The 20,364-nt window shown below is 55.6% G+C and overlaps 12 protein-coding genes across 12 annotated transcripts; 8 read left to right on the top strand and 4 right to left on the bottom strand.

Moving 5' to 3' along the window:
• Positions 1 to 94: 94 nt before the first annotated feature.
• On the bottom strand, positions 95 to 1,453 carry BAUCODRAFT_27721 (uncharacterized protein; the record flags this gene model as incomplete). Its single annotated transcript, XM_007682123.1, has 5 exons — positions 95 to 168; positions 234 to 372; positions 440 to 1,299; positions 1,353 to 1,370; positions 1,423 to 1,453. The coding sequence occupies 5 exons, from the start codon at positions 1,451 to 1,453 to the stop codon at positions 95 to 97; spliced, it is 1,122 nt and encodes a 373-aa protein (XP_007680313.1).
• Positions 1,454 to 2,050: 597 nt separating this feature from the next.
• BAUCODRAFT_38502 (uncharacterized protein) lies at positions 2,051 to 2,771 on the top strand. The gene is made up of 2 exons (XM_007682219.1): positions 2,051 to 2,085; positions 2,142 to 2,771. Exon 2 carries the CDS (start codon positions 2,247 to 2,249, stop codon positions 2,445 to 2,447), a length of 201 nt encoding a protein of 66 aa, XP_007680409.1. The 5' UTR covers positions 2,051 to 2,085; positions 2,142 to 2,246; the 3' UTR covers positions 2,448 to 2,771.
• A 61-nt stretch (positions 2,772 to 2,832) lies between these two features.
• BAUCODRAFT_151830 (uncharacterized protein) lies at positions 2,833 to 5,580 on the top strand (the record flags this gene model as incomplete). Its single annotated transcript, XM_007682587.1, has 1 exon — positions 2,833 to 5,580. One exon carries the CDS (start codon positions 2,833 to 2,835, stop codon positions 5,578 to 5,580), a length of 2,748 nt encoding a protein of 915 aa, XP_007680777.1.
• Positions 5,581 to 5,809: 229 nt separating this feature from the next.
• On the top strand, positions 5,810 to 6,058 carry BAUCODRAFT_38499 (uncharacterized protein). Its single transcript, XM_007682218.1, has one exon. The coding sequence runs from the start codon at positions 5,830 to 5,832 to the stop codon at positions 5,986 to 5,988; it is 159 nt and encodes a 52-aa protein (XP_007680408.1). The 5' UTR covers positions 5,810 to 5,829; the 3' UTR covers positions 5,989 to 6,058.
• Positions 6,059 to 6,404: 346 nt separating this feature from the next.
• Positions 6,405 to 6,995, bottom strand: BAUCODRAFT_54502 (uncharacterized protein; the record flags this gene model as incomplete). Its single annotated transcript, XM_007682262.1, has 1 exon — positions 6,405 to 6,995. A coding segment is annotated over one exon (591 nt), but the record flags the coding sequence as incomplete, so codon positions are not given.
• Positions 6,996 to 7,488: 493 nt separating this feature from the next.
• BAUCODRAFT_78492 (glycosyltransferase family 1 protein) lies at positions 7,489 to 8,142 on the top strand (the record flags this gene model as incomplete). The annotated part of the gene is made up of 2 exons (XM_007682331.1): positions 7,489 to 7,804; positions 7,865 to 8,142. The coding sequence occupies 2 exons, from the start codon at positions 7,489 to 7,491 to the stop codon at positions 8,140 to 8,142; spliced, it is 594 nt and encodes a 197-aa protein (XP_007680521.1).
• A 205-nt stretch (positions 8,143 to 8,347) lies between these two features.
• BAUCODRAFT_126416 (uncharacterized protein) lies at positions 8,348 to 9,832 on the bottom strand (the record flags this gene model as incomplete). Its single annotated transcript, XM_007682586.1, has 2 exons — positions 8,348 to 9,488; positions 9,543 to 9,832. 2 exons carry the CDS (start codon positions 9,830 to 9,832, stop codon positions 8,348 to 8,350), a joined length of 1,431 nt encoding a protein of 476 aa, XP_007680776.1.
• A 186-nt stretch (positions 9,833 to 10,018) lies between these two features.
• On the top strand, positions 10,019 to 11,416 carry BAUCODRAFT_151826 (uncharacterized protein; the record flags this gene model as incomplete). Its single annotated transcript, XM_007682585.1, has 1 exon — positions 10,019 to 11,416. The coding sequence occupies one exon, from the start codon at positions 10,019 to 10,021 to the stop codon at positions 11,414 to 11,416; it is 1,398 nt and encodes a 465-aa protein (XP_007680775.1).
• Positions 11,393 to 12,188, top strand: BAUCODRAFT_38496 (uncharacterized protein). The gene is made up of 2 exons (XM_007682217.1): positions 11,393 to 11,458; positions 11,525 to 12,188. Exon 2 carries the CDS (start codon positions 11,661 to 11,663, stop codon positions 11,946 to 11,948), a length of 288 nt encoding a protein of 95 aa, XP_007680407.1. The 5' UTR covers positions 11,393 to 11,458; positions 11,525 to 11,660; the 3' UTR covers positions 11,949 to 12,188.
• Positions 12,189 to 12,812: 624 nt separating this feature from the next.
• On the top strand, positions 12,813 to 14,943 carry BAUCODRAFT_288739 (uncharacterized protein). The gene is made up of 3 exons (XM_007682584.1): positions 12,813 to 14,490; positions 14,543 to 14,627; positions 14,684 to 14,943. Exons 1-3 carry the CDS (start codon positions 13,057 to 13,059, stop codon positions 14,806 to 14,808), a joined length of 1,644 nt encoding a protein of 547 aa, XP_007680774.1. The 5' UTR covers positions 12,813 to 13,056; the 3' UTR covers positions 14,809 to 14,943.
• Positions 14,944 to 15,937: 994 nt separating this feature from the next.
• On the top strand, positions 15,938 to 16,991 carry BAUCODRAFT_151824 (uncharacterized protein; the record flags this gene model as incomplete). Its single annotated transcript, XM_007682583.1, has 3 exons — positions 15,938 to 16,667; positions 16,721 to 16,823; positions 16,886 to 16,991. The coding sequence occupies 3 exons, from the start codon at positions 15,938 to 15,940 to the stop codon at positions 16,989 to 16,991; spliced, it is 939 nt and encodes a 312-aa protein (XP_007680773.1).
• Positions 16,992 to 17,297: 306 nt separating this feature from the next.
• BAUCODRAFT_288836 (uncharacterized protein) lies at positions 17,298 to 19,895 on the bottom strand. Its single transcript, XM_007682582.1, has 3 exons — positions 19,868 to 19,895; positions 18,068 to 19,789; positions 17,298 to 17,869 (listed from the first exon to the last, which is right to left on the bottom strand). Exons 2-3 carry the CDS (start codon positions 19,728 to 19,730, stop codon positions 17,748 to 17,750), a joined length of 1,785 nt encoding a protein of 594 aa, XP_007680772.1. The 5' UTR covers positions 19,731 to 19,789; positions 19,868 to 19,895; the 3' UTR covers positions 17,298 to 17,747.
• Positions 19,896 to 20,364: the final 469 nt, after the last annotated feature.

Genomic DNA, 20,364 nt, shown 5'->3' with positions numbered 1-20,364 from the left:
TCGCAGATAGTCTGGTTAACGCCGTCTGTAGGGATTGGATATAACGCCGCCGCTATTGAATCAGACCGCGTCCTTCTATCTTGCACTCGACCTTTTACACTTGGTGCGCAGCCATGTACTGCGCGAACGCCATCGGATTGCGCGTTTGCAGGAAGACAGTGCCCGGTCCTGCGACGTGTCGTTAGTGTGCAAATACCACCGGGAAGTGGAGTACAGCAACCAGCCAAACGTACCTGTGAACTTGCACACCAGCCCTTCACCGGCGCTGAGCGTACTGACGAGACCACCGCTCGCAATCCTCTCGAGGACATAGTTGCAATTCCACGCGACAAGGTGGCCGTTGTCGATGATGTACTTTTCGCCTTCGCGGAGCTGAGATTCACGTCAGCAAAAGCCATCACCCAGCATTCCAACAATGGGTATTTGGACGTCCACGCACATCCTTCCGTATTATCGCCCCCATACTCTGCACCCACACAATCCCCACCCCGCCAATCTTATACACAAACAGCCCCTCACCCGAAAACATCGCCTTACTCAAACTCTGCGCCTTATAATCCTTCGTGACGCCCTGCGTGCACGCCATAAACGCATCCCGCCCCACCGACCACGTCTCCTCCCCAGTCAAGCGAATATTCGTAACATCCCCCAACGCGTGCGGCCCGAGCAACAACTCGCCCGGACCCGTGTAGGTGCTATGCGCCATCTCCCCCGCCACAAGCAACTTCTTCATGCTGAATTTGAAGTTGCCGCGGAGCGTCATGGTGGGGGACATGGCGATCATGAGGCCCGGTTTGACGGTTAGCGGGCAGCCGATGGCGAGTTGGATGGTGACGATGGTGTTCGTGTCGCGGTGACTGATGCGGTAGGAGCCGCCGTTGAAGGTGCCCACGTCGTCGATTGTGGCGCTGGCGCCGGTGAAGTGGGTTTGGGGCGGTGCGCCGCCGGGCATGCTCGATTGGCGGCTGGTGTTGAAGGGGCGGGTGGGGGACATGGGCAAACCCGGTGACATGGGGTGTGGGGGTTGTTCGGGTTCTCGTCGCTTCTCGGGCGGGTAGGAGTTGCTGGGTGGGCCGGGGTAGTAGGGCAGGGTTCTTTCGTCTTGCGACGGAGTTGAGTCTCGTTGGGCGTTGCCGACGTTGCCGTCTGCTAATGGAGGTGGCATGGCTGGTGGGGGTGCGAACTGGGGTGGTGGTGCGAAGGATGCACGCTGATCGGAGGCATACTGGGGGGCGCTGGGTGGAGGGAAGTAGTTGTCTTGATGATTGCTACTTGGTGGTGGATCGAAGCGCGGTTGTTCTGCTCGGATATGTTAGCTGACAGTATGAAGAAGCTTGGTCTTCATGCCCTACCTTGAGCAGCTGGAGGAGCTGTAAGTCGTTAGTATGGCGGGCTCCTCGGCTTGGCTCGATATCGACTCACGAGGGAAGTATTGCGCTCCGCTTGACGCCATGGTTGCAACAGTATCAATCCGAGCTCGTCCTGACAGGAGCTATATGAAAGGTTGCAATGGAGCTATGGTCTCTCCGTTGGGCGTACCTCCAACTGTGAGAAGATGTGAGAGATGCAAGGAGCTGGATGAAAGGAGAAATTACAAAGCGGTGGACAGAGATATTAGGGAGGATACTAGACCGTCAATACCGACAGGAATGAGCTACATGTATGAGAGAAGGCAGGCCGCATACCGAAGGCCAGCTCAGAGGTGTAGGCTGTGCTGCGATTGGCCCCGCGCTGTCAGACGAAGCGCCCCCAGCAATTGCGCAGCGCTTACAACGTCGACTCGGCTGCCTTTTGACGGCGGCAAATCCCCTGGCCTCCATCAAGCATTGTGCCTGAGCCGCTGCATGGCGGTACCGGATATGGCAGTCACGTGAGTGTCGTGTTTAATATAGAGTCGAGGAGTCTACGGTACATGAGAGAATATTGGGAAAGGATGGAGTCGATGACTAAGGCTGCCTCGTGAACCCCGGCGTTTGCGGACTCCAAGCCGCTGCAATGCTGACGAATACGCGCTCATTGCGAAGCGATATGCTGCCGTTGCCTAGGACGAGGACCGCGATGATGTTCGATACATGTACAGGCTGTGTGAGTTGCTTTTGAATTCACCAAGTCCAGAGACATGCTAATGTACCTTATGTCAGAACCAATGCCGTGCCTTTGTCTATCTTCAATGCCACGGTCCGTGCACGCCGACCTTATGAATCACACAGCAGTACCCACGCGAACCCGAACCTTGTTCTTTGCGAATGGCGCGCGCAGCCTTGTTGGAAAGCTCGCTTTTCCGCGAACGTCGCAATCCTTTTAACTACAAGTCCCAGATTGCATTGCGCAGGTCATGTCAACGAACGTACGGACCATCAGAGTGCCAGCAAGACATCGAACCCGTCGTAGACGTCCGATGTAGTAGCGATCGCATTGGCACGCTTCCCCACACCTCGTCTGTGTAGGCCGCTTCCTTCTGCAGGCGGTGATCGAAACAGGTAAGGCGCCGAGGCGGAGTTCACTTTGAGCAGTCATCCCAAGAGCGCCTTAAGGCGGAGCTTTACCCAGGACTCGATATTGTGTTGCGCTGCTTCGTCAACTTCCTTGGGACATTCCCAGTCGCAGTCGCTCCGATAGCGCTGAGCGCGGCCGACTTCGAGTCTCTACAGTAGTAACCATCGGTCCTAGCTTTACCGCAACCACGTTAGATTGAACTGCGATAGTGTCAGTAAAACAAGCACATCAAGTAATCGGCTGTAACTAATACCAACTAGAGATCCAAATTAAAGCAACGTAAAATAGCAATAGCAACCAAAAAAAGTTGCACCTGGCGTGCGAAATCGTGTCGCCATGGATTTCGCAACCAACATCATGGACCATCCGCCCCCGGCCTACATCGTCTACTGGGACGTGGCCTCCAGCAATCCTTCAACTCCTCCCGTCTTCTTCCCGCCGAAGGACTCCGACGAACTCTTCGACGCTCTCAGAGGAGCATTCCCGCACTTGCGGACGCATTCAGAACGTATGCGTGAGGCCATGATTCAGTTTCTCGTTGAAGAGCGCCAAGCCGAACAATTCAGGACTGCCTCCGTGGACACATTGTCTCCAACTGAACATTCCTGGCCATCCATGACTTCCTCAGGCTCTACATCAACCTTGAGCAGCCCCGATACTCTCGCGCTGGGGACTCCAGCATTCGGTATGTCTCCACAGCCACAGCTGCCGCACCTGAGCCGTACTCAATCCATGGCACCTTCGATGACGACAACAACATCGACGGGAGAGAGCTCGCCATCTCTCGAAAATATGACCGGTGTCTTCAGCATTTCGTCCACTGGCCAACCGAAGCAGAAGACGAGGCGAAAGATGACCGAGGCCGAAAAGGTCGAGTACCGGAAACGACGTATCGTAAAAGCATGCGAAGTCTGCGCCAAACGTAAGCGCAAATGCATCCACAACCAGCCGGGGATGGAGACTCTGGCATCCCAACAGAAAGTTACGAAGAAGGCGTCGCCAACTGCCCCCTCGGCCCTCTCCGCCAAGGCCACCGTTTTGGAGAACACGCTACAAAAAGCGACATGGAGCTTCGACGGCATTGATGCCGGCAACGATGAGTTTGCAGCCGACATGCAACTCTTTGATGACTTCGACATCCTGCCGGACGAGACTACTTTCCGGATCGACGACGATCAGACGAAAGCTTCCGCCGATATATGGAAGCCGAATGTTGTAGCGCGACCTCGGGGTGATGATTACGCCATGGACGCTTATGGCGACAATGCAGACTTCGCCGACATACCTGGTATGGACCCATGGTTCGATGTGAACATGGGTCAGCTGCGCTGGGGCGGTACGGTAACCCAAGGACAACTACCGCACGGACAACACGAACAAGCACTCACTCCAGCGTCACCAAATGCTGCAATGAGTGCAGACAATGGGAATAGCGCAAATGGGATGCTATGGGAGCATCTACGGACCGGCCAGGATGAAAGCATATCAACTCACGAGCCTGCTGCACGTGGGTCTTACACACACGAACATGCGAGCAGTGACGGTCACGGCGGCTCTGGCAGATGGCAGCCTCGCAACTCGGCTGGCGTGCTGGCGCAGACTGTCGTGCAAGTGAACGGCACGGCCAGGGCGATCAGAGCTTTCGGCAGATTGCTGAAGTCGAATATGCCGCAACGCATCGCCCTGCAGCTTGTCAGGCTGACGAGCGTAGCCGATGCTATCGCACAAGCGAGTCTTTCTGGGGCCCCCTATCTGACAGCGAATGCCGACCTACACAACACTCCGACCCCGAGACAGCAGGTTGGTGGAAGTGCTGCCGGACCGCTTGAAGGCATGCGGATCGGCGATTACTTGCGTATGAAGACCAACTTCGACAACGTGGCTCACCAAATGGGCCGAGGCGGTCAAGCACTACCAAGCATGACAGCCACTCAGCAGCAACCTGGATCAAGGTCGCTGTCAACGACCTCGAGCATGAGAGCAGCGCCTACCTCCACGCCCATCTCCAGCCGAACTTCGCCCCAAGAAGGCAACTCGGCAGCTCACGATCAAGGAAGGCCGCCCGCCACATTCGGTGGTAGCATCACCAGCATCATCACCGCGAATCAGACGCACGTGCTCAAGAGACGTATACCCAAGTCCCTCCATAGCATCGTTGACCGCAACAATGCCAATGCCAGCGAAGAAGTTACGCTGGCTCCGATCCTGCAGACTGAACGGGACATGTACCGACAACCACAAGAACTCTCGAAGAACAGCATCAATGCTCATCAAGCCAACGGCGGCGCGTACCTGCGACTTGGTAGCGACAACCACCCCCACTTCGACAGCAGACTCCTCTCTGGTGACCCGGCTATTGACCGATGGCTTGACAAACTCGCAGAGCACAAGGCGGCGCAAACTGATGCCCGCGTTCTGCGCACCACGAACAACTCGGCTAACCGAGCCGTGCCTGTGCATCGTTACAGTAAGCGCACTGAAATAACACAGAAAGCGCCACAAGTTCTCGCAAGCGGCATGCGCACTAGCAAAGACTCATCCAGCCGCGTCGACGGCCAAGATGAAGTTTATATCCCACGGAATAGGGATACCTTCCGTCGTCGGGATCACTTCGGCAGAATCACGCCAACCACTTCAGCGTCGGAGCTAGAGCTAGAGCCAGCAGCCACCGAGTCAAGCAACGGCGGCGGAGACAAGGAATGCGGATCTGGCGTGCGACCCTTCCACCTCCCGTCGTGGCCCGTGTTCGCCCTCCTCACACTCTTCACCCTCCTCTCGAACCTCACCCTCTCGTTCTCCCCTTGCGTGATGGCGAGCATATGGCCCGTTTCAAAGACCAGAGCCTCGACCGAAGCGAAAGTCTGGCCCTGGCATAACCCGCGCCAGAAACCGCGATATCAAGTCGAGGACTCCGCTTGGAGTAGTATGCTGTCGCAGCATGCGATTGTTAACGGGCTCGAGTGGTTCAATGGGCGGGTTTGTAAGATTAGGGGGGTGGCGGAGCGCTGTTGTAGAATATCGGATGTGAAGGGTGGAGTTGCTGATGGATATCAGAGACGGGTGATGGGATTGCTTGCTACTTAGCGGGACATGCATAGGTGGGATGGCGTGGTGAGGATGTGGAATGTTTGTGCTTGAGCGTTCGCGTGGATGTGACAAGGTAAATTGAGATACACCAAGCGTACAACGAACAGACAACAAGGCACACAGACTTGATCAAGAATTCTATGACGTGTCTCAAATCTGAAAAGTGTCACGGCTTTTCTCAGCGCACCTACGCTTACAACGGCGCCCTAGTGTATCTCGACCGCATTTCATCGGCTCAGCCTGCACATGTCCAGCTGCTTCCCGTCCCACCGCTACATCGGAGTCCAGCCCTTCTCCCATCCACCATCCTTTCTGCACGCCTTCGATACAGTTCCTCTCCGCCTTTGCGAGCTCACATATTACTGCCCACTCAAACTCATCAGCCCTGCACGTAAGAAGTCGTGAGACTTCTCTACAACCCGCCGCCAATTGCGGCAATTGTAATATATGTCTTGGGTACTGTCGACCTCATCCAGGGTGGCGTCATGAGGCAAGACTGTAACGGGGCCTGATGAGCGAGCAAAAACGCAGACGGTTTCCGGACTTGCCAGGAGAGGCCGCAGGACTGGACGCGCCGGATGCGCTCAGCAGAACCGGTCGCTGTCATTGCTCAGGACACATCACTGACCTTTCGTTGTCCAGAGCCAAACCTGAACATCATCACTCAGGAGCGGTGAGTTTCACACTGACGTCGGAAGTGTCTACCGCCTTTGCACCCTCTGCTGCCCCATCTCCTTCTTCCCCATCTTCCCCTTCGGCACCGGCTGCCTCGCCTCCGCCATCACCGGCTCCTCCACCTTCTCCAGACTAATCCTCATCGCCTCCTCAATCGCCGCCTCGCCACTAACCAACAAATTCTTCTCCACCTTCCCTCCCTCCTCCAACAACTGTTCCCGCCTCAACCCCTCCAGCTCCTTCTTCCTTGCTTCCGTCAATAGCCAGTGCGGTGGGAAGGGGTACTGAGGTTTCCGCTTGACATGGCGGGTATCGAGAGGGATGTCTTCGAAGCTATCCGCGTTCGGATCCGTGGCTTCCGCGATGAGTGAAGCGATGACATCGCCCAGGTAGCGTTTATTCTGCGCCTGCGTCTCGAAACCCTCGCTACTCATCCTCACAACCCCCCTCAATGGATCCCATCGACTCCCTACAAGCTTCAGTAATTTCTCCCTCTGCTTCTCATTCAACTCCACCAAATCCTTTGGTCGAAACTCCACAACCACTTTCGCCTGAGCGGGATGTTGCTCGCCCATGTAAGTTGTGTACCGCCAGCGCAGCGGCGTCTGCGCGCGTTGGGGCGGGGTGAAGGGTTTCTGGAGGGTGGAGAGGAGGGGCATTTCCCATGCGGCTAGCCGGACGAGGTCCCGGAGTTCGCGGTGCTGGTCTAATTCTCTGTGGCCTAGGGCGGAGATGTCGTCATCTTCGTAGGTGGGGTCGAGGGTGTTCCCATCTTGATTGGAGGCGGAGGACGTTGGGAAGGCTGTTGTAAAAGGGTTATTGTCATCGACAGGTTGGGCTTGGCGGTGGAGGGGGGTGGTGCTGAAGAGACGGCGGGTTGGCCATCGCGTGCTTTCTGGTTGGAGAAGGGTGTGTGATGAGTGTCGTGATGCTGTACAGCAGAGGCGTTTCAAGGGTGCAGCCATCGTGGCAGTCGATGTTGTTATTGGAGATATTGATTGACTCGAGGTAAAGACCAGAAGAAGTACATTAACAGTATTTGGCCGCAATTGGTCAATGCTCCCTCCTGAATCGCGCATGCACAAGCCACAGATCGGAGCCCGGAACCCCGCTGTCCTGTCAATCATTGAATATCCGCCGCTCCACCCCTCCACCGTCCCGCCTAACCATGTAGAGTCTCTCTCTCCTCTCCACCCCCTACTCCCCACCAACCGCATCCACAACGCGATCATGTCACAGAAAACGTGCTTCGTCACTGTCGGCGCCACCGCCTCCTTCACCGCCCTCATCCGCGCCGTCCTCGAAGCCGACTTCCTGACCGCACTCCAAAACAACGGGTACACCGAACTCCTCGTCCAATACGGAGAAGGTGGGAAACAACTCTTCGATACACACTCCAAGACAGCCATCAACGCCGCCAAAGACGAAGGTAACGAGATCAAGATCTCAGGCTTCGATCTGGATAAGGCGGGTTTGGGCCGATATATGAGACAAGCCAAGGGCGCGAATCTGGGGGCAGGCGAGGGGGTGGTGATCTCGCATGCTGGTATGCACGTGTTGCATGTAGAATATGCGGACAAGTACTAAGGCGACTTGATTCTTACAGGCTCCGGCACAATCCTAGACGCCCTCCGCATCTCCGTCCCCCTCATCGTCGTCCCCAACGCCGACCTTCTCGACAACCACCAAGTCGAGCTCGCCGAAGTGCTGGCGGAGCAGGACTACGTCGTTTACGGGAAACTGGAGAGCTTGGACAAGGCATTGGGAGAGGCGGAGGTGTGGAGGAAGAAGCAGAGGCAGTGGCCGCCGACGAACAGTGGCGTGCATCGGCATGCGAATGGCTTGAAGGGGGTTATGGATGAGGAGATGGGGTTTTTGGATTAAATATCGTTCGAGAGTGTGGCTTATTGATCAGGATCAGCCAAGGAGAAAGTGATGGATCTGGCGTGCGCGAGGTGTTTGGGCTGAGGAAGCGTGCTTTCGCTTGGCTAGAAATGGAGCGTTTGCCAATTAAGCGGACTGTGGTTCGCAAGTGCGCACACGAAGTCGTGGCATAGAGGTGAAGGTAACACAACGTCACCACCTCGGATCATCGCTCTCCAGCTCCACCCTCAAGCCTCGCCTTCTTAGCCCCCGGCGTGCCTTCCCTCCCCGTCGTCACGGCCTCACTACTCCTCTTCCTCTTCCCCTTCCCACCGCTAGCACCTGCCCCGCTCTTACCACCCTTCGGCCGATATGCCCCATCCCCATCCCTCATCGAGCCTTTCCTCCGCACCCCGCCATCCTCCACCCCCACCGACGCGCCATCCTCCTCATAGTCCCCCTCGCCCCTCATCGAAGCGGCGCCGGGACTCCAATCCCGATCCTTAGCCGCTACCGCTCGCTCCGCAACTTGTTTGGCCAGGGTCTTACTTCCCCCACCACCGCCTCCGCCTCCACTACCACCGCCGCCAGTGCGTCTGCGCTTACTTGCAGCACCAGAGCCTGACGCCTGTTGTTCGCTACCAGCCAGCGACTCACCATCATCACCCGTATCGCCCACAGTCACAACCCCAACCGGACCCTGTCTCGAATGCGCACGCAGCCAATTGTGCTGCGAAGAGGGATTGAGGAGTTCCAGATGCCTTTCCAACTCTCGTGGGGTCATGGAGGCCATGTGTTTCTCTTCTCCCACAATGATTGTATGCGGTTCGCCCAGACTCACTGACACCCCTGCTGCGCCCGAAGAGGACGAAGGAGCAGTAGTGGCGCTCTTGACATTGTTCGTAGTTGTCATGCTGAGACCTTCCTCTTTCGCGTCGAGGCGGGCTAGGTAGTCCATCTCTTGCTCTGTGGTCAAATACCCTGCCTGCTCCAGCTCTTCCTCGTCAACCGCGGCTTCTCCCTTCTCAACCCCTACCCCATCACCGCCTTCTCCCCCAACCGGCAGCCTCCCCACCGGTCTCGGCACGACCCTCTCAACAACCTCCTCCAACCCTTCGACCCCTTGCGCCGCAAGCCTCTGCTCCACCACCCCCCTCACGACATGCAAGTCCAGCGGCGGTAAATCACCCCTCTGCACCGCTAGTTTGTACTCCAACACCATCGCGTTTGCTTGCTCGGGCGTAATAGTGGGGGAGACTTCGATTGGGGCCGGTTGCCGCAGGGACGGGGGAAGGGCGACGTTGTAGCGGAGGTGGGAGGGGAGGGAGGGGGAGGCGTTCAGGTCGGTCAGGAGGTCTAGGAGGCCGCTGTAGGGGAGTGAGTATGTATAGAGGAGAGGGGGATGTTTGGTGGAAGCGTACTCTAACTCCTCCCGCAAACGTTTCGCGATAGACTGCAGTTTCCGCTCCTCTTTGAACAGACGCTTGTTCTCATCCGAGCTGGCGTCGAAAGTCCCGCGCAATTTGCGGTATTTCTTGCGCCATGACTTGTAGGGCACGCGCTCCTGTTCTTGAGGGGCTTGTTGTTGTTGTTGTTGTTGTTGTTGCTGCTGCTCTTGCTCGGTTTGGGAGGATTGAGGGTATGGGTTGGTCGGTAGGTTATCCAGCGACTTGCCGCCGACCGTCGGATGGTGGAGTTGCGCTTCCGCCATCGGAATATACAAGTGAGCGCGATGTCACGTGGGTGTAGGTGAAGGTCAGTGGAATGTGAATGATGAGCAGAACGGAGGAGGGAAGGCACAGGTACACGCGCCGAGGTTTCGCCGAGCCGAGCTTCCACTCCAGGTTTTTCCATCGAAATTGATTAATCGTTGTCCCCCACCTGCTCATATCGCACAATGGCCACGATAATGGACGATACAGATACCCCCTCATCCGTTGAGGCGTCCCCGCCCCCCAGTGGTGGAGAGAAGCGTAAGAGACCCGCGGATGATATACCGGAAGACGAAAAGCTAGAAGTCGACATCACCGCCCCCGAACCGCCGTCAAAGAAAGCCAAACGGCTAGAGAAGAAGCGCGAAAAGCGCTCTTCCAAATCCAAGAACACCCCAGTCAATGAAGGCATTAAAGCACTCGTAAAAGAGTACTTCGAAGGCTCCATCCTGCAAACAGCCTCCCCCCGCGAACTCGCCGCCAAACGGGGCGAGTATGGGATTTGGATTGGCAATCTACCTTGGAGCGCGACGAAGGAGTCGTTACGGGAGTTTTTGAAGGAGCAAGGGGGGATCGAGGGGAGGGAGATTACGAGGGTTCATATGCCTGCTCCTAATGCTCCTGCTGCCGGGGATGTTGGGGTGGCGAGGGCGAAGAACAAGGGATTCGCGTATGTGGATTTCTTGAGTGAGGGGAGTTTGAGCAAGGCATTGGGGGCTAGTGAGAAGTTGATGGCGGGGAGGAGGGTGTTGGTTAAGAATGCCAAGTCTTTTGAGGGACGGCCTGATAGTAAGCCTAAGCAAGTTGAGGGTGAGGGTGCGAGAGATGGGAAGGTTAAGGAGCCGGCGCGGAGAGTGTTTGTGGGGAATTTGGGCTTTGACGTCACCAAAGAGGATCTGGCGGAGCATTTTAGCCTTGCCGGAGAGGTGGAGGATATACATATGGCTACTTTCGAAGATAGTGGGAAGTGCAAGGGCTTCGCTTGGGTAAGGTTTAAGGAGGTCGACGCGGCTGAGGCGGCGGTGAGGGGGTATGTGTATCAGAAGGTTGAGGAGGGAAGTGAGGAAGAGAGTGATGAAGAAGAAGAGGCGGAGAAGGAAGTGGAGCAGGACGACGAGGACGGAAAGCCGAAGTCGAAGAAGACGAAGAAGAAGACGAAGTCGAAGCGGAATAAACAGCACATCAACCGTATACACGGCCGCGAGCTGCGCTGCGAATTCGCCGAAGACTCGCAGACGCGGTACAAGAAGCGGTTTGGGAAAGGCGCCGCGACGACCAAAGACCGCCGAGCTCCTGCACACGGGGCAGACACTGCAAATTCCCGGATCAGCGGTGACGCTGACGATGCACTCCCCACCGGTGAGGAGACACTGGAGGGTCTCGCGGGAGAAGCGGCCGCTGCACGCTCCGGCGACGGCAAGCCAAGGCGTGCAAAGCAGAAGCCTGGCAAAGAGGAGCGGCGCGAGGAGAGGCGGAAACGGCATGATGCTCGCACCGTCGCGCCCGGGCAGGCGTTGGCGAATGCGCAGCGGGCGACTGGAGCGATTGTGCAGGGGGCTGGGAAGAAAGTTACTTTCGACTGAGAGCATCCAACGACGCCAAGTACGTTGATCGAGGGGAAGGTGGTGAGTTTTGTTTGTCAGCTCTTCGTGGAGAATTTTTTTCGGATGACGATCGGTCTACGACAATAGGGAAAGGAATCATGGTGGATTTAAGATGCACCAGAGATTCATCAAGATGTCACAAGCTCCTTCGATCTGGGGCTTTACTTAGACAGCGAGTATACGCAATAACGCCCAAGCCCTCAAACTTCCCCTTCGTCACATCATGCAGCTTCTGCATCAACAGCTCCCACCCAACAAATTCGTCTCATCCGTACCTTCACCCTCTACCAAAGGCTGCGGTCCCGGCTGTCATCCACCCCACACGGGTCGTCTCTGGCTCCACAAATTCACGTACAGTTACTCCTACTCTCCCCGCTCGAGCATCGAAGACGAGGTTCAGGTGATAAGAAAGGCTTATCCTTCTTGCTGCGATCGGGGGAGGTTTGCCAAGGTTGTGCAGAGTTGTGACGGCGCTGCGGTCGAAATGGTCGTCTCAAGGAGCGCGGTGTAGCGTTGTCAACGGTCGTTGCGCAACGAACGATCGTTTCGCGAAGAACTGCTAGTCCTTCCACATTCCTCTAGCGGATCTTAGAAGCATCACCAACAGCGCAGCAACAAGCAGTGCAGGTACGGGAGGGATTACTTCCACAACTGCCGGTTCGGCCACTGCCCACAATCCTTCCTACACCACCTCGGTCTACGGTCCGTCAGGCTCAACAGTGCTGCGCGATTGTCCGTCTGTTAATGGGTAAGCGGAGTGATGCGTAGACCCTCTCGCCGCTGTCTGAAATGTGGCTGACCCTCGGAACCTTCAATCTATAGGACTTTGTACAAGACAGGAATGGGGAACCATCCAATGGTATTCCGGCGGTATTGCGGCATCAGGTTCTCCCATCCAGGGCTTCCGGGCGGCGTTACCGTCAACGGGACAGCGACCTCACTTGAGTCTTGTGCGGACTTGTGCGCCGCTAGTAGCATTCGTTTGCAAGTGGGGTTGAGAACAAGGTCGTTCAGCCTTGTACAGCCGTCTTTTGGCGCAGAACTTTCCAGACGGATTGCCCATCTGGTGCTTTGGTAATCAGACGAAGAACACTTCGAGCGGGCAGTTCGACACCAAGGTCGAGGCGACATGTGACTCGGCTGGTTTCATCAGTCCGAAATTGGGAGTTAGGGCTGCGTAGTTGCCCGTCTGCCTTACGAGAGCTAGAACCTGTTATTTAACATTCACGGCGAGCCCAAACCAACAGCGGATAAGAAGTTGATATGGTTCTTTCGCGTGCAAGTGATTTCTCGAGCTTCATCTGCGTTGACCCGTGTAGTTTTAAAACCCGTTCAGACGCGACCGTGAGATGTATGTCGGTTCAGAACTTCTTTGAGCGACCATACCTTCTCTAGACCAGTGATATCGATGCGATATCGCTCTGCACCAATGCTTACCGCGGCAATATCGACGGTCAAGTGCGTGGGTCTGCATTTGCCGGCCTATCTTTCAGCACCCCCACCACCCCAACCGGTTGAGCATAAGAACTAGAGGTCCACGTAGCGCAATTGTAATAGGCATTCGGTTGCGTGAGCATTGCAAGTCATGAGTAATTGCAATAAGGACATCCACTATAGCAATGTCTTCAACTGATCTGCAGCCATGGCAACTCCGTACGAAAGAGTACCGCGAGCAGGCAGCGGCCAAGATACCAAAAGAGTGGATACTGAAGCCCGAGTATACCGCAGATGGCGGACCTACCTCGTCACGTTTTGTACTTGACGTGCCAGCCAAATGTGGCATCCTATCAGAACGAGAGCTGGACATTACGGAGAACTACGACGCCGTTGCCCTTCTTGAGAAGCTTGCTAGCGGCCACTTTACCTCCGTTGAAATCACCACGGCGTTCTGCAAACGAGCCGCGATAGCGCAACAGCTGACCTGCTGTCTGACCGAGACCTTCTTCGGCCAAGCGCTTGAGCGAGCCAAGTACTGCGACGAGTATCTTGCGTCTCACAAGACGCCTATCGGTCCGCTACACGGCCTGCCTGTCAGTCTCAAAGACAGCTTCAATGTCAAAGGCATCAATAGCACGATCGGTTACGTTTCATTCATTGGCCATGGACCCGCCCAAGACGATGCCGCCCTGGTCAAGGTCTTGCTCAGCTTGGGCGCGGTGTTGTACGTCAAGACCAACGTCCCGCAATCGCTCATGACAGGCGATTCGGAGAACAACGTCTTTCTGCGGGTTCTGAACCCGAACAAGCTCTGTCTTGGTGCGGGAGGTTCGAGTGGAGGCGAGGGAGCTCTGCTCAGAATGAAGGGCAGTCCCATCGGAGTTGGCACTGACATTGCTGGCTCGATCCGGATACCAGCATATGTCAACGGCACATTTGGGTTGAAGCCGACAAGTCGAAGAGTCCCGTACGGTGGGCAGAAAGGCTCGGGCAGGCCGGGTTTCTTCGGCATCCTACCTGCTGCCGGACCACTGGCGCGGAGCGTTCGTGATATCAGTGCATTCATGGCAGCCGTGCTTGGTTACGATTGTTGGACCGTAGACGAAGGCGTCATTTCTGTACCATGGCGACGCCTTCCTTCCCCTCAAGGCAAACTAACCTTGGGCTACTTACTGGAAGATGATATGTTCCCTCTTCATCCCACCGTCTTACGCACCGTGAAGACAGCGACTGCGAAGTTGACGGAAGCCGGCCACACCGTCATCCCTGTAGCTGAACACCTACCACCAAAGATTCTGGAGGAAGTCGTGGATAGCGCCTGGTACAACTTCGGGATGGACCCAGCACGCACATCCGAGGGTCATGTGAACGCATCCGGCGAGCCTTTCGTGGCGTCCATAGCGACTGCTACACCTCCAGCGTTAAAGCACTTCAAGCCCACGCTAGATGATGCTTACCGCTTCCATGTCGAGCGGCAAGCATTTTGTGCAAAGTTTAGGGAGTTGTTCGTCGAACAGAAGCTGGACGCCATCATACTGCCCGCATATCAAGCGACGGCTGTTGCGCACGACAAGTATGGTGTGCCGATGTATACCGTGCTTGCCAATATGCTCGATGTGAGTGGTCTGCGTGAAATTTCGGCGACGGTGTCAGGCTAAAAGTGAACAGCATCCGTCCATTGTGATGCCGTATCTGAAGGCGGACAAGAAGCTCGATGCCGAATACCGGCGAGATGTCTCGTACCTGCCTGCATGTGAGTCTACGCCTGCAATTACCGTCTTGTGACAAAGCTAACGACGCAATCTCCAGACGTCCCCGATGAAGTCGAGGGAGCTCCTTGCGGCCTCCAGCTGGTTGGTCGACCGATGAAAGACGAAGAGCTTGTGGAGCATAGCCAGATAGTTGCTGATGCTCTGGGTATCAAGCCGCTGTAGCTCAACCAGCTGCTTTGCTGCTAAACGAATTGCTCTTGGACGCCGAAGCGCCTCCCAAGGGCCCTCCTACCGCTCCGCCAGTTACCAAGACTGCAGCAGCGATCGCTAGGGTCCAAACGAGCCATGGTGGGAGCCCACAGATCCGACGACGACGATTTGGAGGCTCCGCAACTACCTCTTTGTCATTCCGTACGGGTGGCTCGGCCGGAGCAGATGCCCGTACGAGTGGTCGGGATCTGGCTTAAACGGATACGCTGCAGGTTCTTGCCATGCTTGCAGACCTTCATGTGCCGGGTACTGTGGAGCGAGCTCTGGAGCCTCCTTTGCTGAGTCTGTTACCAGCGCCTCCGGCGAGTGAACCCTGTAGGTACGAGGGAAAAGCCTCGCTGCCAGCAGTCGGATTGTCATACTGTGTGGTGTTGCTTGATTTCTTCCCACGAGCAGCAGACAATGGATCAATACTTACATCGCGAGGCGAGGACGTGAAGTCGGGATCTCGAATTGGAACCAATGCAGTTGTAGCCAGTGGCTTTGCTCGCCAGAACCCTGCCGCATCCAAGGAACCCTCTGGCCCTAAGTTGCCGCGGCAGTCCAGTCTATCAGAAGCGATCACTTGGTAAGCACGCGCGCTGCATCCCTCTTTGGATTAGGAATCAGATGGCAATAAGCCTTTGCTGCGTGCTCTACACTGCATCACTGCCATGAGATTGCGGAGAATTTGCATCATGTGCAATGTTTTGCCAACAGAACGTAACACCCAGAAGGCTCGCTCATGGTAGTTGACGAATGCACTGTTCTTTTGCAAGTCGAACGTCGATCAAACGTCAGTTAGGCTGTCTCTGTCAAATCTGGATAAGGTATATAGATGGTAAGGCTGAAGTCCCCGCATTGGTCTAGCCTCCTTTTCGAGGCCGTCCGACGAGATGAAACGCTCGGCTGCGCCTTATCGAAGGATCATTTGGCTATGGCCGTGCTGTCCTAGGCGGGCGGGTAACTCGTTGGCAGCCAACAGGTTCGCGTGGATTATCTGGCCCAGGTAAGTGGATGAACACTCCTGACTCTTCTTCGCCACTCTCCAGTCTCAATCAATCCTATGGTCCACTACGACAATACAGTCAAGCAGCCACTCATGGCGGGAGACAAGAAAGACTATTCGGACCTTCCAGAAGCCGCGCCCCATGTTGCGGACTCTGGACTGGAAACCGCGGCTCAGCATCCTGCGCACGAGGGGTTGCAGGTGTATTCATACCCACAAGAGCACTTTGGTGCGGAGAAGAGAGCAGCCTGGTCGAGCGAACAAGAGGTGCATCCTTTCCGCGACGGACCTGCCGGCCAGCCTTGGCCGCAAGATGAGAAGGTAGACCGACCACATGACCAGAAACCGAAGCGCCGAATCTGCGGTCTCATACCATGGGTCTTCTGGCTCTTGCTTGCGATTGTAGCGGTTGTTGTAGTTGCGGGCGCAGTAGGAGGTGGTGTTGGCGGAGCGTTGTCGAATAAAAGCAGCGAAAAGTCCACGACGGCAGCAAGCGCGGCCGTCTCTTCGTCGAGTACAAGTGCATCAGCTACTGTTCTTTCGAGCTCTTCGAGCGCCTCGAGCTCCTCGAGCGCATCAAGCTCTACAGCTTCGCCCTCGTCAACCACGTCAACAATGTCTTTCACAAGCACGACGATTGTGGGCCCGTCGGCCTCCTCCTTGGTCCGCGACTGTCCGTCTGTAAATAACACAATCTACTCCACAGGCTCCAGCAGCTCGCCAATGCTGTTCAGAAGGCTTTGCGGAATGAGTGTCATCAACGTCGGTCAGGCAGACCTGGTCAACGGTCCCACAAGGTCACTCGAGAAGTGCATTGATGCCTGTAAGTCAGAGTGCACACCACGACAATGAGATGAAAGCACTAAAATCCGCTAGGCGGCGCATATAACATCAATAATGCAACTAGTATCCATGCAGGCAAGAGTCAGCCGTGTAACGCAGTCTGCTGGCGGAATACCTTCAATACGGACTGGCCAGGGTATGTACAGCATCGTTCGACGTCGCCCGAGGTGATACATATGCTAACTCCTTCGCGTATAGTCAATGCTTTGGCTACACAAGCCAGAACTCGAGCGGGCAGTTTACAATCAATCAGCCTTTAGAGTTGCAATGCGATTCAGCTGCGTGGATCAACCAGAGTTTCTGATAGCGGCCGGCGCTCTTTCTTCTACTAAAGCGCAGTGTTCACTGTGAGCGTTCGCACGGCGTTGTGGTCGGCACACAGTACGATCGTTGTCCATATTCTGTCAATACGCTTTCCGCTTGGCATCGTCCACGCAGATTCAAAGTAGGCAATCGATTGCATCAGCATTGAGAATTATAAGCAAGTGTAATAAGAGCTTTCATTGTGGCAATGTCTTTATCTGACATTAAGCCATAGCATCTGCGTAGTCTTTATCTGACATTAAGCCATAGCATCTGCGTACCAAAGAATACCGCGAGCAGCTAGCCGCTAAGACACCTGAAAAAGTGGTTGCTCAAGCTTGAGTAGAGATAATGGCGGACCGACCTCTACATATAACGGCGGACCTACCTCTACACGTTCCGTACTCGACGCCCCAGCCGACTGTGGCTTTCTGTCAGAACGTGAGCTGGATGTCACAGAAAATTACGACGCCTCCCTCCTCAAAAAGCTTGCCAGCAGTCACTTTACATCCGTTGAAGTAACCACGGCGTTACTGCAAACGAGCAGCGATAGCACAACAACTAACTTGCAGTCTGACCGAAACGTTCTTCAACCAAGCACTTGAGCGGTTCGTCGCGCAACGACCGTCGACAACACCACACCGTGCTCCTGCAGGTAAGTAAGCGGAGTGAGAGAGATTACCTACGATCTGTCAAGGCCACATTAGTACAGTCACCCCAAATACTGTAGGCTTCCCATGGACTGCTGCAGGTAGCATTAATTGGTGCGGCTGCGCAGCCATTCGATCCAGACTCCGATATCGCCACAGGCGTCGAGTGCCTTGGCCAACCTCTTGTCCTCCGCGCCCGCTGAGCCTTGCTCTTCATCCGCCTTTACAGCTTGCGAGACGATCAGCTCGCCGTTCGGCATTACCTGTACGCTGACGCCACCAGATGACTGGTCTAGCATAGCAGGCCACGCAAAGGCTATTGCAGGGGCAGGCGAAGTCGTGAGCGAGACGCTGATTGGCAACAGGTCTGCCGAGTCAGGTGTGGTGGGTGGCGTAAGGAAGGTACCCAGAACGAGCGAGTCGGTTCGGTTTGGCCGGTTGATGTCAGCGATACTGCCATTCGTGGCATCCTCATGCGTTGCGAAAGGTATGGTCTGCAAGATCTGCTCAACCAACGACCCAAAACAGGCCCACTGACGCAGCGTTGGAAGGAGCTCCACAAGTTGTCGAGGATGCGAAAAAGGCAATGCCTCAAGGACGTACCCGCCGTCGTTTCTAGCAACGTCGAGCTCGTACTTGTGATGAACGGTAACCTCCTCTCCACCGCGCGTGACAGTGACTGCATGTGTTATTTGTAGTGGATGGCCATTAGCTACATTCAGTGGCGTAGTCGTAGAAGGATCCAGAAGCATTGCATGCCATGCGGGTGGATAGACAAAGAACTGTGGCGGTGGTAGTCCCATTACTTGCAGGACCGCACTCGCAACTTGCCATGGTAACACAAGCGGCGGATCGAGCCTTGCAGTGAAGCGCAGGTCGGGCATCTTTTGTTGACCTTCGGTAGCCATAGCGTCTACGCTCGTGTCTGCTGTGATGAGTAGCGCAGCTGGGTCCAGCCATGGTAGCGTGGAAGCAGTTCCGCTTTCGGCGGTAAGTGAAAGCTGCCCGGGAAGCCACTTGTCGGAGATCCGAATGGATGGATATAGTTCAGCGGCCGAGCGCTCGATGCTCATGCGTAGACGAAAGACATGATCATCTCCTTTATGAGCAGGCGGAAGGTTTGAGCGTTGTTGCCAGTAGGCAAGCTCGTAGCCAATGTGGCCACTAGCATGAAGTACGGGTCTGCCGCTCTTCTCACGTAAAACATCGAGGGCGCTCGCAGTAGCCACTTCTTGCTCATACAGCCGCTTGAGGCTGGCGTAGATACCGCTAAGCGCCTCGAAGCAATTAACCTGCGAGGAGCTCAAGCGGTCGACCCTGGCCAGACGATTCAGGTTCGCAGCAAAACGGTCCAGCTTGGCGTTGATCGTATCGACCTCTTTCGCCAGCAAGTCGTCTGCAAGCACTTTGCTGACCGAATCGGCCTGAGCGGTAAGGCCGGCGTTTTCGGTGTCGAATGTGACTAGGACTTCATGCGGCATCTGACTTGTTAACGAAATGTCGATAATCATCTTCGTGCCTGCGATGCTGATACGGCTCGAGTCAATATCGTTGTCAAGCCCTGCACGCCTCGCCACCCTCATGATGCCCTCTTCACTTATCCTACCCTTGGACTTGCCAATACTTTTCAGTACGTTCCGCATCCTCGTCCTGCGCTCCTCATCCTCGTTACGCTTCTGTCCACCGCTTGCCGTCATGCCGAGATCGGACATGGTTAGGCTCATTGGAATACCAGCCATGCCTGGCGTAGGCAAGTTGAGCTGGCTTGGCGTGAGCCCTTCGACACCCAACCCTATTGGAGTCCCAAAGCTTAAGAGGTTGGCGTTCGGTGAGGCAGATGTGTGACCCCGTTGACTCGGATTCTGCACCATTGGTGTGCCACCCATTGTTTTGCTTCCCTGTGACGAGCCGGTGGTCGGGTGATTCATTGGCGTCTTCCCAGCGTGCTCCTTCCTGATTGCGGTGGGTGACGGAACGCTGCGCGGTGCCGGTGACGACACGCGGTATGAAGAGGGTGAGACATGGCCGCCAGCTTGTCTCTTAGATGCCGACGTTGGGTGAGAGGGCTGTGATGGCGTTGGTGTAGCCATCTCGGACAGCCACCCTCCGATTGCGATACTATTAGAGGTCGCGGCACTATAATAGCTCTCTTCGGCACCGAAAACTCTTAGTCATGCATCCATGTCCGTGTCGAGCAAAGAGATGTGTTATTGTTCTTCACTCTTACCCGATTGCGTCTCTTCCTCTGCTTTCGACTCTCTTGTCTTGACTTCGCTGGCGGTTTGGGTATTACGAATGTCGCGAGTCGCAGCAACTAGGCTCCCCAGAAGGCTGTACCTGCGTCTACAGCCTCATCCCCCGGTGTACCACTCTTTGACGCCTACAATCTTCCCTCACGTGAGTCACCACGGGACTGCATCGATTGATCTGGGAACTGCGAGCATCCAGCGAATGGTTAGAGCTAATGTTTACCCTTGCTTCACGATCAGTGCCAATTGTACACAGAACGCAATGAAACCTTGAACCATCTTCCTGCGAGGGTGCCTGACAGCGACACAGCGAGCTTAAGCTTGACCCCGGCCCCGTGACAACCATTTCCCATCGATCGCCTAGACCCGCCCTGCTCCTTAGGGGCTGCTGTCTTGTTAAGACCGGCATATTTTGCAGCAAATTATGCATGTAAACAATGTCTCTGTGAGGCCCGCAGTTCTCACCAACGACTCA

Source organism: Baudoinia panamericana (assembly GCF_000338955.1).
Source record: "Baudoinia panamericana UAMH 10762 unplaced genomic scaffold BAUCOscaffold_13, whole genome shotgun sequence".
Lineage (NCBI taxonomy): Eukaryota > Fungi > Ascomycota > Dothideomycetes > Mycosphaerellales > Teratosphaeriaceae > Baudoinia > Baudoinia panamericana.
The sequence above is the reverse complement of the archived record's forward strand: the minus strand, read 5'-3'. Positions and strand labels throughout refer to the sequence as shown.